The sequence below is a fragment of the Homalodisca vitripennis genome, chromosome X (genome assembly GCF_021130785.1).
Source record: "Homalodisca vitripennis isolate AUS2020 chromosome X, UT_GWSS_2.1, whole genome shotgun sequence".
NCBI lineage: Eukaryota > Metazoa > Arthropoda > Insecta > Hemiptera > Cicadellidae > Homalodisca > Homalodisca vitripennis.
In genome coordinates, this window is record NC_060215.1 from 145,561,457 (window position 1) to 145,578,160 (window position 16,704).

Here is a 16,704-nt window from a genome sequence, read left to right on the forward strand (position 1 = left end):
GTACATTTCTTTAGCTTTAATTTGAGACTAAGTACAATGTCCACAATTAGTATCAGAATAATAAATATTCGAAAAGCCAATCTAATCAGATCTTGGCACTTTCCAGACATACCCGGTGGCACTCAAAGGGTTAATAGTCGTTAATTAACATTACCACCATTAAATCAGATATTTAAATTTAATAAAAAACCACAATAAGTAGCAAATAAAAGTGGTGTTTCACAATTACAGGTAAACTGATATGGCCGACTGTTTTGTAAGAATTGAAACTACTTCAGTGTTATTTTGGAAAACGGAAGGAAAAGATTAAAAAATTATGTGAGATAGGTGTTTGGGAGTAGTTTTTGGGATTGAGAAGCCCTGTGGATGGTTACCATACAACTTTCTCCCCTTCAGTTAAAAATAAACATCTAGGGGATTTATCAATAACTAGACTTTCCTGAGTTATACAGGCAAAACTATTGTGTTACCAATTCCATCTTTAGGCTGGTTAGTATAAAACTATATCCGAGTTATAACTTGTAAAGTAATTAAAAATACGTAATGACGATGTTGTGTACCAGTAGATTTAAATTGTAGTAAATATATTATATTGCAATTTGAAGATTTCTTTATAATTACAATAAGACATTTCTGATGTGTTGACCTTAAACCATTTCCAAAACAAAGTTTTGATACATAAAGCCCCGAGTATCAAATGTTGAAGTATGCTTCATATGGAAGTACTCAGTTGTTTATGTCAGTAATAAAGTAAACTAGCTTTATTAAAGTAATTTTCTGGTATGTGGACCCTGAGATCAAATGATAAGCATGTGCAACTCTTAATTACTTGATTGTTTATATCAGTGATAAGTAAGCTAGCGTTATTAAAGTAGGATCAGCAATAAGGCCTACAGAAGTTAAGTGGAATATAATATCACAGTTTTAAAGTGAATGTACTCACAATCCTAAGTTAAAATGTTTATAAATTTTCAACATATAAAATTTTAATACTTTTCTGATCTTTGCAATCTGCTTTATGCCAGGTGTTTGAGCAGTTTGTAAAGTATTTTTACTGTGCATATTTTACAGTCAATTAGTGCCTTTACCTTTTCCTGTAAGTTTTATTTAATACACACATTGTTCCTAAAACTTTCATCCAGTTATATATATAGATTTGGAAATTCATCGACTTTATCGTAATGTAAAATGTCCATTATATCTTACTGTAAAGATCCATAGTACGTAAGAGACATACAAATTAAAACTGCATTGGTACAAAACAATTTATTCACAATCTTCCTTAAGTAAAAGGAGTACAACGATGGTTATATTTTATTTAAATACTAACATTCAGTAGACGCAAGTGTAGTTTTACATAAAAACACTAAGTCATGGAGTTTTAATGCTGACGTTGAATCATATATGGCTTCAATTTCATGATACAAATTAATTACTGGTGTATATAAAAATACAAATTTTTGCAACTAACACTTTTAAAGCGTGTAAAATTTAAATTATGGAAATCTTATTAAAGGTCCAATAATATCTCTAAAGATTACTTTGTTACGGACAAAATTAAGAAACACAATTTTATGAGTTAATCCAAATGAACCAAATTTAAGCACTAAAGGAAGCTCTTGGTAGTATCTGTTCACTAAACGTAAAAAATACATGAAACCAAATCTGTGCAAAATGTTTCTTACAAACTGATGGCTAATAATAGCTAAAACCATTAAAAACCTGTATTTCTTGAACATATTTTATATTTAAAACCACTTACTTGTACTTAAAACCATCTTCCACCTGCTTAAATTATACTCACACCTATTGCAAAAATGTATTCTAATGTTTAGAACTAACAACCAAACAAATTTTAAAAGAGACAATCTTGTTAAAGGAACTCTTTGGTTATAAGTAGTTGTGAACTTTTCTATAAATACCGTATTATTAAACCTTAGCATGCTTTTCTAATATAACTGTTAAACTACTTCTATGTAATAAATTATTATTCACTGGGTTTTTTAGCTTATACATGTATCTGGGTTGTTTTGGTAAATAAAAGAGCTGAATAGCTTAAACGTCTGAATATTACAATTAAACATAGTCTTATAATATTAAACTGCTAAGTTTATTCTTAGAGCAAACCAGCATAGTAATGTTCTTTCATAAGGTCGGCTACTTCGCACATTGTTACTCCGTCTTCTTCTGTAACTACTCGTTTCTTGATTTGTCCATTGACTTCTTCTTCAATGACATAAAGCACGAGTTTCTTGGGACCAACTCGGTGTGGATCTTCTGGTTGAGGCTTACAGCTCGGCTGGGTATTCGGGTCCTCATATTTAGATGATGGACTTTCATCCTCACTATAGCCTGATTCTGTACTTTCTTCTACACTGTAATCCTCAGTGCTGAATTCTTCACTCAAGTAGTCATCTGAAGGAGTTTTGGCGGTTTTTTTTACTCTTTGTCAATTTAAAGCTCTGACCTGTTCCAAGTTTTTCAACGATCTCTTCGCTTTCATTTCCTTCACTCGTTCCAAAAATATCCTCTTCAGATCCTAATTCAATGTATGTTTCATTTCCTTCTTTCTCTTCTTCAGCATCTTCTTCTAAAACAACTTCCACCAATTTGTACTTCTTTCTTTTTAAACTATTGACCTCATCATCAATTTGTTCTTCATGCACATTGTTAAGTTCCTCATCAACAGGTTCTTGAAATTTATCTTTAGGTGACTTTTTCAGAGTCTTGTTGTCATCTGGAGATAATGTTTTTGAGATATATGCCTTTTGTTTCTTTCCTTTTGTTGTGAACTCTTGTGATGGCTCATTATCTTCTAATATTTTGTATTTCTTAGCCTTTTGGTGTGACTTAGTGTATTTTGGATTCACATTGTTTTCTACTGTCTTACCCTCTTTAGATGAGTACTTAGCTGCTTTCTTGACTTTGTACTTCTTCGATTCAAGCTTAGGATCTTCGCTATATTGCTTGGTGTCCTCGGAATTGGCTGTCTTGTCAGATCTCTTCTTCTCTTGTTTCAGATTTTCTTGTTTCTTCAGTTTTTCATACTTCATGTTCTTTGACTTTTCTTTTATGTTTGGAGTTTTATTTTCAAGTTCTTTCCTGGAACAAAAATGTGGATAGTGTAATTTTTATTATTATAAATTTGTATGTATTTTACTTATTTACAGGTTAGATTTTTATAGCATAAACATATCTTTACACAAGCCTAAATGGTATTTAAGCTGATGTTTAAGCATTTCGTTACATATTGTCAATGTCCTCTGAGTTGTGGTGGGTCCAAAAACTCTCTCCCAATTCATAGTCTTATAGATGAACAATATTTTCAATAAAAAAATAAATAAAATTTAAGAGTAAAGATTTTGCACTGTGGTAATGAACAAATAACACAGTTAACAAAGAGTTGCATTGAAATGGCAGTTTTAAGGGGGTGCTTTTAAGTATTGTATCCACAAACAATTATGAATACATTTATGAATACGATTAAAAAAAAAGATTAGACAACACCTACAAGGATCCAATTAAAGTTAACAATATAAGTAGGCCTAGTTTGTTGCAGGAATCTAGCCAGGATTTGGTTTGGAAGAGACCTGACAGCAAACTTATGTGTTATGAAATACTCTGTGGAAGCTAGATATTTGTTAAGTGTTGGAATCAAATACAGAATAAAAATAAAGCAGTGTATAAGAATGTGTGTGAGCTAGTAATGATAGGCATTTGAGTAAGGAGGATACGCTAAACAAAAAATACATCTTAGTGGAATTTAAGATTGTAAATCATGGTCATATATGAGGCATATCGAGAAAGTAAGTGTATTGAGGCTTTCATGGGTGGAAGAAATCTTTTTCACATGTTGGCTACACTGCCATGTAGCCTGATTCCTTCCCTCTGCAACGAGACCGGTTCGAGGTCAGTACATTGAGAACTGTCGATGCGACAATACTTTTCGTGAAAAATGTCAACCCAATCTCCCGCCAAGTGTAAAATACACAGCGCTATCTGTTAAATTTTTTTAAAGATAAAAACTGCTTTATGTTTATAATGTGGTAAAAAACTGCATGTGCTGATAAAGGTATGAATCATACGAGTGTGTTGAGAGTTTAAAAACGGTTGTACGTCTGTGCATGATGATCAGAGGAGCGGAAAACTTTCGATGGTGACTGAAATCTGGAAAAATTGAAATTTTACTCTGTAACGATCGCAGATTGACTGTGATGAACTTTCTGCAATATTTCCACCAATCTCCAGGTCTCTGCTACACGAAACCACCACAGAAACCCTCGGATATTGGAAACTGTCTGTGAGGTTGGTCTAAAAACAGTGTTGACAATCAAACACAAGTTGAATCGGGTGGCAAGAGTTTTTAGATGCTACAAACTCCAAGGAGATAATTTTCTCTGTTCCATTGTATGGAATTATTCGGTTTTAACCCTATTATAAACTTCAACCGCAGTTTATCCTTTCCAAACGAGATAATAGATGACACCACTTATTTTGCACTTGAGATTCGATTGATATTTTTCACGAAACGTATCATCACATTGACAGTTCTCAACATTACATAAATCTGCGGAGGGGAGAAATCGGTAGCTAACATCTTGAAAATATTCCTTCCGGCCATTAGAACCTCAGCACACTTTCTTTCTGGATATGCCTCATATAACTCGTTTAAATAGAAAATTCCTATGAAAAATAAGATATTCATGACAAGTGAAAAATGAGCTTTCAATATATCCAATGCTGCTCAGATATATGTTCTATGCTGAAAGTTTAAAATTCAAGAATATGTATTAATACATTTTAAAAGTAAACATAAACATGTTACATGTAATATTTTTTTAAGCTAATTCATTATAAGCGTTCATAGCACAACAGTTAGTTGTAAACATTATGTGCAAAATATTAATTGGCATCATCTACAATTTTTTTTACTAGAGGTGAAAAAAGAACAATCTTGTATTAGACTGATCTCTTTAAGAACAGATTAAAAAAAAAATTATCAATGATTTCAAAATCATATCAACCAGTAAAGGAATTCGAAATCTAGCACTTGAGTAAACAGTCTTTTCTTTCAGTTCTGTTACCAAGGAAGAAATGGTCGGAGCTGTCTACGATTTATCAGCTGTTTTATTTGATTTTGTTGTGGTCGAGCTGTTGGCAAATGAGGATGGGTAATCAAGATCAGTGATTGAGTTTCGTGAATACAGAGGTCGATTGTTATTGTATCAGTTTCTCCGTCTTCATAATCGAATGCAGTATCAGACTTACTATCACTTAGAGGGTTTTAGTTGTCATCATGTATGATCCTCTGATTAATCAGAAGTGATGTACCAATCTAACTTTAACTTACTTTCAATTTATCGACAGTTTACACCTTCATCAGGACTTATTTTCAGTACATGAAAACTACAAACAAAGCAATCCAAACTAAAGTAGAACCTCCTATGATAAACAAAACAGACCTGTAGCAGTAAGGAAATTATGGTCAACCTAGCAAACTGGAAGAATGTGATGGTGTGCCAAACATTGTCTATAATTACAATGGGCTACATATGGTACATTTTAAAAAGAGGGAGATTTTGGAATATATTATCCACTTATTATTTACAAAACAAAAATAAGTTTTTTCCTAATTGTTTTTGCAGTTTATATTAGTAACTGTGCAAAGAATGTATTTAAAAATACTTTTTCAACAGTATGTGTCTTAAACTTCAAAGTGTTTCAGGTGTCCATAAAACTGCAACGATGATAATTTCTTATAAGCTGACGATTATTAAATAACACTTATTGAAAAATCACTAAGAAATATTATTTTTTCCAGTTTTATAATCAGCTGGTTTTGATGATTACTATTCATAAAACAGATTTATAAGCACAAATTATGTTCATTGTTTATCCATAATTATACTATTCATCAATTTTGTATTAACATTATACAATTAACCGTATAAAAAAGTAATATTCATTTCAAGTGCCCAGATCTAAATGTGTAAAGTTCTGTATTTTACAACATTATAATTATAATATATTTTTGATCCATGCCAAAAAGGGTTTTGAAAGGAATGAGATTATTTTAAAAATCTTTTTCTATGAGCGTGATTAGACAACTTGATATTCATCTGCAGCTAACCATAGACTGTTATTACAGCCATAATCTATAAGAATTACCAGAAGGCAGAGTCATAAATACTTGCAAATGAAGCTCTTTAACAAATCACAGACGATATTAGATTTATTATATGAAACTCTTAAATGCAAACATAAGACATCATACTTAAATTTATTAGTATTTCCAAATCAAACATATTTTGTACTTGAACTTATGTTCTAGCTCTAATAATATTCATGATTATATAAAAAATGTGTTTTCACCACCATTTTAACAAGTATTTATAATAATATATTTTGTAATTAAAATGTTAAGTTGGTTAAATTATAGTAAATTAAGTCGAAATGGTTCAGAATTAATGTAAAGGTTATTTTATATAAATTTTAAATATTCAGTATATTGTTCGAAATTCAATATTTATTTAGATTTGTGAGATATATTATGTGCACTTTTGCGGTTTTCCATTAAAGGCTATAAATGTTATCAATGTTTAAAATTGCTCCTAAACAAATATTAGTCTGATAATAAATTAACTCTTACTTCTTTGGTTCCTTCTTCCCGGCATCGATTATGTCAATGACGATGAGAAGAGTGACCAAGAATACTCCTAGGATAACCAATCTCCGAAACCTGAAAAGTAAATTCTGTTATAATCATTTGACAGGCAAATTCCTGACCAATGTACAAAATATACAATAACTTTGTAAAGTGGTTATTTTAAATATACTGTATTTACTTCATACAGTGGTGTATACAGAAAATTATTTCGCAGGAGGCTGTTACACTGGGTGGTTTAGGAGGTGTAAAATACCCTCAAAAAATTGGGATTCGGGAATTTTCCCCCGGGAAATTATTGAGTTTTAAGACCTCATGAGAGACCCCATGAATATATTCTGGCTTAACCCATTGGCTTTGTATCACGGAACGGTTCCATGACAGCTAGTCTGGGCTCAAAATTTATATCACGGAACCGTTCCGTGACAAGTACAGCACCATCTAAATAATTTTTTTTTTAACTCCTTTTTCAACCAAATGTTAGTATAAATTAGACTAATATTGTTGTAACATATAAGAAAAACTGCAATACTACAATTAATTGAAATTTAAATGAATAATAAGTTACTATAAGAATATTAGTGTACTACAAGAGAAAAAAATCAATATTCTTGGAATTTTCAGTATTTAGAAAAAACATTTATTCTGACAAACTATGCATATATATATATATATATATATATATATATATATATATATATATATATATACACATATTCTAGTATTGCTAGGTAGAGAAATACATTTCAAATAAAATAAAAGCAACAATGGGGTATTTTATTTTATATTATTTGAGTAAAAAAAGAATTCCTTTTTAATTTAAAAAATTCCAAAACTTTTTTAGTTTGTATAGCATTATTATTTTTAAATTATGACCAAATATATCACTATCTATTTATTATTAAAGCCCATTTCATGTTAATCCAAAAAGATATAAAATATAACCAAATAACTTGAAAAATAAATTTTTTATAAACATATAACAAAACTCTTACGTTTTTAGCATTTTTAATAGGATAACTCCAGTTGAGCTGATAGTAAAAATATGTATAAGCCAATGGGTTAAAACAAATTACTAGGTGCAATTTTAATGTTTGTCTTTCAAAATTTTGGTGGGGCTTGAGCTCCCAGGTTGAATGTTTTAATGAGAATACTTTAATTCTAGGATCACAATTACTATACATTCATTCAGGTTTCCACTAACACAACTTTATTATAAAGCATATTATGATAGTAGTTTTACAGTTATATAGTACATTGTACAATAATCAGATACTGTAATTGTGAGTTTTTATTTCGAAAAAGCTTAGACTTTAAAAAAAACTCAGGACTTAGAAATTTGAATTTAGTACGAAGCACAGTATTTTCAGTGGTCACATATAGTATTTCATCCAAAATGTGCTATTACATACACTGTACTTATTGATATATACTCAAGAGTCTAGTAGACTAATCCATAGAATAACATTAACTTTTAGTGGCTTATTTGTATTTATTGAGTCAATACTTGGATACACTTGAAATGAGTGGAATTAGCATTAAAATTAAAGATATATGAATACTTAAAATACAACTCAGATAACGACAATATTTTATAACAGAGATTACTGTAAAATAATATTAATTCAATTAAAATTCCAAACATAATGTATTAGTTGATAAATAATGAATATGACACAATTACTTGAAATGAGTGAATGATATGCCTTTATTTAAGAGGCAGAATTAGGGCTATTTAGCCCTCTCTACCAGTCAACCTGAAACTTGAGCAATTCTTAGCAATTTTAATACAATAATTTTTTCTGTTTGAAAATTATAGACATAAGGTAATTAAAGAACTGGTTTTACTAGATTAAGTAAATCATAGTACAACAAGAATATTGTGCCAATTAAGTGCTTTTAAATAGTTTAGTTGGCTTCTTCAAAGCACCTTTTATTCAGCATATGCTTTTTTATATAATATGTTTGGCTTTAACTACTTCAATACTACTGAAAGCCTGTATCTTCTCTTATAATTTTTAGTTCTTAGAATAACATTAACAACACTAGAATAACACAATAACATTAAATTTTAGTGGCTTATTTGTATTTATTGAGTCAGTACTTGGATACACTTGGAATGAGTGGAATTAGCATTAAAATCCAAGATATACGAATACTTAAAATACTAATCAGATAACATCAATATTTTATAACAGAGATTATTGTAAATCAATACCAATTTAATTAAAATTCCAAACATAATATATTACTTGATAAATAATGAATTTGACACAATTACTTGAGCAATTCTTAGCAGTTTTAATACAATATATTTTGTTCAGTCTGAAAAATTATAGACATAAGGTAATTAAAGATTTGATTTTACTAGATTAAGTAAATCATTGTATAACAAGAATATTGTGCCAATTAAGTGTGTGTGTGTGTGTGTGTGTGTGTGTTTTTTTTTTTAATAATGTCAATAGTCAATAGTCAAACTACTTTATTCTGTAATATGTACAAGGTACAAAGAATAGCGTCACTACAATGAAACTAAATACTAATATTAATTTTAAAATATAAGTAAAAAAATACAATCGTAACATCTTAACAATTTATTTTCAATTCTTCTTTAAATGAATTAATTGGTTTTTGTATTGAAATATTCCTCAAAAGAATATAGAGACAAATTAGTTAAATAATCTTTGACTTCTTTTTTAAATTTTAACAGATTTGTTTCCATTATAAATTTTGTTGGTAAATTATGTAGATATCTAACACCTCTGTAATATGTTTTCTTTTTGTAAAATTCAAGATTGTGTTGATCGACATGTCTATTAAAACGGGTATTATATGTATGTTTATTGGTTTGTAGTATCGGATCAAAAACTTGTTTTACAATGTAGTTGGCTTCTTCAAAGCACCTTTTATTTAGCATGTGATTTGTTTATATAATATTTTTGGCTTTAACTATTTCAATATTATTGGAGAACCTGTGCCTTCTCTAATAATTTCTTAGTTCTTAGAGTCTGGATAAAAAATGTTCTATGAGGTTTTGAGTATATTTAGTTTATTTGAGAATGTTTAATTGCAAAACTTATTTTGCATCAAATCTTTTTCCTGTGATCAAAGACAAATTTGACACCAATCTATAACTGCTAATTATATAAAGGAATGTACTAATTCAACTATAAATTTAGAAATGAATACAACACTGTGAATAATACACTGTGGTTAGGAAGTCCAGAGCCACCATTTTAGTGTCAAAATGTTTCTGCACTCTGTAAACAGCTGTGGTGGTGCTCCTTCTACTTAGCCCGAGACCAATCATCTAATCTATTGGTCTCTGACTTTGCTCTCTTTCACTTGTTAAAATCTGCACTGTAATAGAAAATCATGTTACTTGTAAGAGACAATCTGTAAATAGGTGTTTGTCAAGAAAAATTACAAACCATTTAAAATTGACTGTCAATTTTATTGTGTTTGGAAAAGCAATAATGGAGTTAAAACTGAATAAGAAAATGGTGTTTTAATTAAAAAGTATCCATACCAATGTTCACGATGAGGAACTAAATGGTATGCCTAGACTTATCACTGTTGAACTAGCGATGAAAACTAATGTTAAAATTGTTGTTTCACGATTGTGGAATGTTTTTGAACATTTTCCATAAATTTCACTGAGTTTTGCTCATGAAATTGTGAAGAGAAAGTTAGGTTCCAAAACATTTTGGCAATAGGTGGGTTCTGAAAATCCCAAGAACAGATAAAAAATAACAGACTGCCTACAGTACTGAAACTCAAATTAGCAAAATAACATTACAAAATGAGAACAAATATACTGATAATTTCATAACTTGGGACGAGACTTGGGTGAAATGTCAGTATCACGCGAGTTTAGATAGTCATGCTGAACTGCAGGCCGGTGTAAACCAGTGGTTGAAATCGCAGGTGGCAGATTCTTTCAAATATGGTGTTAAAATCTTGTGCCAAGATAAAGTACGTTCCTTAACTTGAAGAGCAATTATAAAGACAAATAAATGAAGAATTTATCTTTCAAATGTACATAATAAAATTTATTGTTCTTCATTTTGTTAATTTTTAATTTCAGAACTTTTATTGCTTTTGGACATCCCTTGTAGTAATTCAATATGCATTTTTAGACACAAATATTCTTATTTCAACCCCTTGAATGCTATGATGAGAAAATGTTATCACCAACTGTATGTACAAGAAATGCCAGGGAACGATTTACTGCCACCATCGATTTCAGCTATCTTTATATATCTGTCTTTTATCATTTCAATTTATTAACGTCTTTGCCAAATCTCTTACTTTAACATTCTATTGTGTTTAGACAATCCTAACAATTACTACCAACTGTTAATGTATGTGTGCATTCAACCTCCAGCTTTCTTCTTGTGTTCTTGGAAACCAACATTTCTATTTGGTGTGTGTATATATTTTTATGTACGTTATATAGTAGAGAATTTATAGCATGACCGGTGACTTCGAGATGCGCCGTAGGCAAAGACGGAACTAAAGTGGTGGGGGGTGGAGTGGCTCAGTCTGTTGCCGTATTTAGCCTTGTGAACTTCGGTCTCCAGTCTTCTATACGTGCCGCCCAAAAAACATTCGCTTGTGCCAATTCACGAGTTGTAATACAATTTGTGAATTAATTGCGTTGTGCTCATTACGTTTTAAGTAAAGAGTTTGAGATGGATCATAATGTAAAAAGTAAAATTGGAGGTAGAAAGGTTATACACGGCCAAGCAAGAGAAGTACTTCCCATTTTATGAAACGGGAAGCAGAAACCAACACACTTATAAATTTGAAGAAAGTTCAACAGCGTGTCGTAGAGGCAACTGGACTTTCTGAAAGTACGCTGAGACGAATTTTGAAGGAGAAAAAAAATAAGTCCAATTGGCAATTCTTTTAGTACGCACAACAAAGTAAGAAAACGCAAACATACTAAAAGTAATCTGGACAATTTTGATTTGGGTGTAGTTCGAAGAACAATAAATAATTTTCATCGACAACGGGGTTTTGTTATGTTAACTATTGCGTGTGGATCGTTGGCGTTATTGTTATTTTAAGTATACATCATTGAATTAACTTGATACAAGATGGTAGATAAAACTGAGTTTTTTCTTATTCTACTGTGTATATTGACAAATTAGTTTAACCAGTTTTATATTAATTTTTAATTTAGCAGCTAGGCTATGTCAGTTGAAAATTTTGTAGTGTATAATTGTATCTACTATCGTAAATCCTGAAGCTTACACGGTTAGTATATGATAAATTGAATTTTAATGGCTAACAAAGCGTAACAATTACAATCCTGAACTGTTGTCGTCGTTGGAGATCAAGAATAATATAAATTCCTACTCTTTCCCAATTTATGAGAACCCTTTCTTACCACCAGGTATCTCTACTGCGAACTCATTAAGAAGGGTGAGCTACGAACACAATTTCGGCAGAACATAGTCATTGTTAAGATCACGTACATCCGGTCCCAATATTTCCAAGATTTCCTGTATTGAATTCCCCATAATAAAAGTCCGTCGCCGTAACTTCAAAAGAGTCTAGAAATGTTCAAATATTCTCAAGGTCTCCTATACTAAATTGCTCATCATAAAATACCACCGTGGTAAGAACATAAGGGTCTAGAAATGTTGGCAAACACTACAATATTCGGCTCCCGCCACCACTTTGAGACGGGAGCCGAAAACTCTCAGTAGGGTTAGTAGCACCGTATTCACTCCCCTACTTTAGATTGTGCCCCCACGCGCTCAACTCCTCCACTCCTCACACGCATCCCACCGGTCATGCTATAACTTCCCTAGAGTACAGTTCAAAATATATTGTTAGGTTTGTGTATAGGGTTTGTAATACAACAATTTAAAACATTATATGTTTGATATAAATAATAAGTGCTTTGAAAATAAAATTATTGTCAAGCTAAATTGTCCATCATCAGTGATCTGGATTCTGGTACTGTTATATGTTTTTAAATATCTGTAAAAATAGTAAACATTCCAAAAAAGTAAATACATTTCTACTTAGTACAATATGTGATTAAAAGTATTAAGAGTGTAGCCAATTAATAACACCAACATTCTGATGTATAGTATAGTAAGTTTCTAAGAAAACAACCTAGTTAAAAAAAGTATAAAGATCCTACGAAAATGGCATCACCAGATTTTGTTCTTTAAGTAGATAATTTAGGTGTCAGAACTTCCCATTGTAGAATAATTGATGGCATCCTAAAGGTAAAACAATTATTTTTGAGTATTAGAAGATTACAATCAAGATATGTTGATAAAAAATTGTTTGAATGTTGACGACCACACGTGTTCATTCCAGGTCTAAAAATACTTCATATGTCCTGGAACTAATGTAGGATGAATAACCTATGATGAAGATAACATTAGAACCAGGTGAATATGGAGAAACATTTCTATTGCTTCATGCAAATGATTGAAATATAAGGATATAATTTTAGTATGAATTGATATGACCTCTTTATTATCCGTATTTTACAATTCAATTTTATAAATGTTTACTTTATAAACACTACATTAAAACCAAATTTCACATATGTCCTAACCTGTTGAATATTACTGTCTTTAAATATTCTTTTCATTCTAGTGTTGTTTTAGTAGTTATCTTTCAACAATATTGTTTTCACCTAATGATGGAATATTTGAATATACTTTGGGATTTGAATAACTATACAAATATTTTAAGAGGCATTTTAATAAGTATTTATTAGCATCATTCAAATTATTTTGAATTAATGTACAGTCTCAACTTGTAATGGATAAACTATTCACAACAAATCACTTGAAAATTTTTCATTTAATACTGTTCACAATTTATAAATAAAATAAAACCTGTTAAATGGAGTGATTTAAAATTAATTATTTTACAAAAAAATTTGTACAAATTATTTGTTGAATATTTTTACAAAAGAATAATATGGTTTATTTTATATGAAACATGTTCACTTATTAAATAAACCAGTATATTTCCCTTATTTAAGCTTCAGGACAGTCATAAAATGTTATTAGTTATAAATGTTCAACAACAGAAAACATCTATTCGATTTATTTTATCAAGATAGAATGTTATAATATGTAAAGAAACTTTTGAAAAGTACAATTCGTGACATGATATTCATAACTATGATACCAGAAACAAAGATTAATTGGATAAGCCAATTGTTAGATTAGAAACAACTAGAAAAAGTAATTTATATATGGAAATTAAATTGTTTAATAAATTACCTGATATACCACAGTCACTTAGGCTTGTTAAATTTACAATTTACATTACTATTTGGTTAAAATATAAAGCATTTTATTCAATTGATGAGTACTTGTCTTGCAACACTAATGATTAAAATTTTAGGCCACTGGTACTTATTTATGGACAGAATTGTCCTTTTGTTTCTTATTTTTAAGATATGATATCATGCCAATAAATATAATATACATACATTAAGTATATTGATGATGTCAATTGAATTTATAAAAAAATGTCTAAAGACAAATAAACAATCTTGAATAAAGTATTCAATAAATATGAATAAACAGCAGTGATTCATTAGATATTATTCACAAACAACCATTTGTTTCAGTTTCAGTCATTCATTTAGGCATTTGAATTATTTTTAAAAGTATTCGAATTAGTCAATACATTTCTATTCAAACACCTCATCACTACTTTCACCACCATATACAAACACTTATAGAATAGAGCATTTATTTTTAATATTTGTTGTGAAAAGGAATCAAATATTTGGTAAAAATTTACACTGTTTAATCTTGATTCCAAATCCAAATTTAAGTTATTTTGGCAACACGAGAGTTCAATGCAGAAGCGAGTTTAAACAGAATGAAAATAAATTAATATATTTAAGGTGATTGGTATACATGCAGAGATGCTCATTGGTGTTGTCAACTAAATTGTTTCTTTTCCTTCTGGAACGACTAAGTAAAACATTGGTTACTAATCCAAGTTTTGGCTTAATCGCTGAAAGCAAATAATTATAATGTTATTTATTTAATACGACTGTGTATTATAACTGTGGAAAATCATGTTGTAATCAGTAAATGAATAATAAATTACTTAAATGTGAACAGAATATAATAATAAGTGGAATATAACATTTAATAAACCGCTTTTGAATAAATTGTGTTCTACATTTTATACAGTATCATCTGAATTTTTACAAACTGAAACCAGGATGAAAATTTAAATAACTTAAAATTTCAGTTACGTTACATTTAAAAATAATATGAAGATCACCATAGTTGCAAGGAACAAGATCTAAACCAAGTTTTATTCATGCTCAATTTGAAATATCGTTTATCGCCCCTTGTTCCAGACACTGGGTATAATATAAATAATCTTTATTTATATCATGCATGTAAGTACAGTAAATAGCATCATCTATAACCTAGTTACTTTAATAATTACAGTAAAGAAGGTTTTTATAACAATGCCATTGTATAATATTCTTGAAATGAATAAAATGCATTTTTAATTAAATACTGTTTTAACTTCAGTTAAATCTTCTTTCTTTTATATATTCAAAACAGAATTTGTAATCAATATTCACAATCTAAAGCAGTACTTTTAGTTAAATAGTAAAATCAAAATTGTTTAGAACTGAAGTATAAAATAGAAAGTAATACGTTTCAGGAAAATAGTGGAACAGAATAATGCAAACAAAGCATATCCACTGGCCTTATAATTCTTTAAAACACTTTTCATCATTGTGATGGGGAGAGGATCTAAAAGTCAATTAGAAAGAAGGATCATGTAGACTAACAATCTTTAAAATCACCCAGAGTACAGAATCGGAGAATTTCCATTACTAATTCAAGGTTTAATGAAATAACTAAGAAATATTTTATATTTTTAAACTGTGCTGCAATTCAATTGCTGCTGTTCATGTTACAATCAATTAGTAAACCCAATTTGGGACTTATCTCAAAGTTGGAATTAAAAAAAAAATTATATATATTAATGTGTACTAAATTTTTAACCGATTTATAAAAGATGTGTCTTGTAAAAAATTCCAGTTAAGAGAAACAATTAAAGTGTTTAAATCATAGAAATATAATTTTTATTTAAAGACAAATTGTATATTTTATCACTAGTACATAAAGAGGACAATTTAAACTGGATTCAAGGATAATACTATAATTTGAAATGAAATAAAATATAAATTCTAAATCATGACTTACCCCTTCATGTTTGTTGGTCTCAAGTCAAGACAAGAGTGAAGGTCTAAGCAGGTTTGAGCAGTTATATTCTGTTATCAAGTACTCCAATCTTGATCCTTCTTATCACAGACCCCACCCAGCTCCTTGCTCCCCTCTTTGGTTACTTTACTATCATCCAGTTCATTAAACATTACTGCCTTGTTCTCTGAGTCTTGTCCCAGCAGGAATGAGAAGCAATCCACAACCATAGTTGTTTCTTGTAACGTCCTTACAGATTTACATTGTAAAAAGAAAACTTTGAGGAAAGTGTACTGATTTTGAGTAATTTTTAAAATTAGGTTTTCATTGAAATTATTTTACCTTTGGGAAATAAAATCGTGTTCTATTAAAATCAGTGATAAACTTAAAATATTTAATTGTAAATCTACATTTTGAATGCAACTATTTTAGTAAAATAAATCTTATTTTAGTTTGATGAAAACCTTATCAGTTATAATTTAGGTATGTGAAGGAAAACTTTGCATGGGAATATTTGTCACACAATTATACAACACATTAACCTGTACTCATTCAATTCAATCAATTTGATTCATCATGAAAAGTTACAATAATCTGAGCTTTACTCTTTCAACAATTGACAGGCCATCCATAGAAAACAAGGTCATATATATTCAAATAAAAGCTGAACATGCATTTCAATTCAAGTAGTCAAAATCATTATCATTATCTTTAAGACATCTGTGTAAAATTAATAGATTCATTCTGCTCTACAAAAATTTGGACCAACATTTTCAAAAAAACTGGAAGACATTTTAAAAATAAAAGACA

At 29.6% G+C, this 16,704-nt stretch overlaps 1 protein-coding gene across 1 annotated transcript; it reads right to left on the bottom strand.

Annotated features, from left to right (window-relative positions):
* Window positions 1-1,247: 1,247 nt before the first annotated feature.
* LOC124369974 (stress response protein NST1-like) lies at window positions 1,248-16,018 on the bottom strand. The gene is made up of 3 exons (XM_046828210.1): window positions 15,898-16,018; window positions 6,650-6,739; window positions 1,248-3,102 (listed from the first exon to the last, which is right to left on the bottom strand). Exons 1-3 carry the CDS (start codon window positions 15,903-15,905, stop codon window positions 2,412-2,414), a joined length of 789 nt encoding a protein of 262 aa, XP_046684166.1. The 5' UTR covers window positions 15,906-16,018; the 3' UTR covers window positions 1,248-2,411.
* Between the last annotated feature and the right edge of the window lie 686 nt (window positions 16,019-16,704).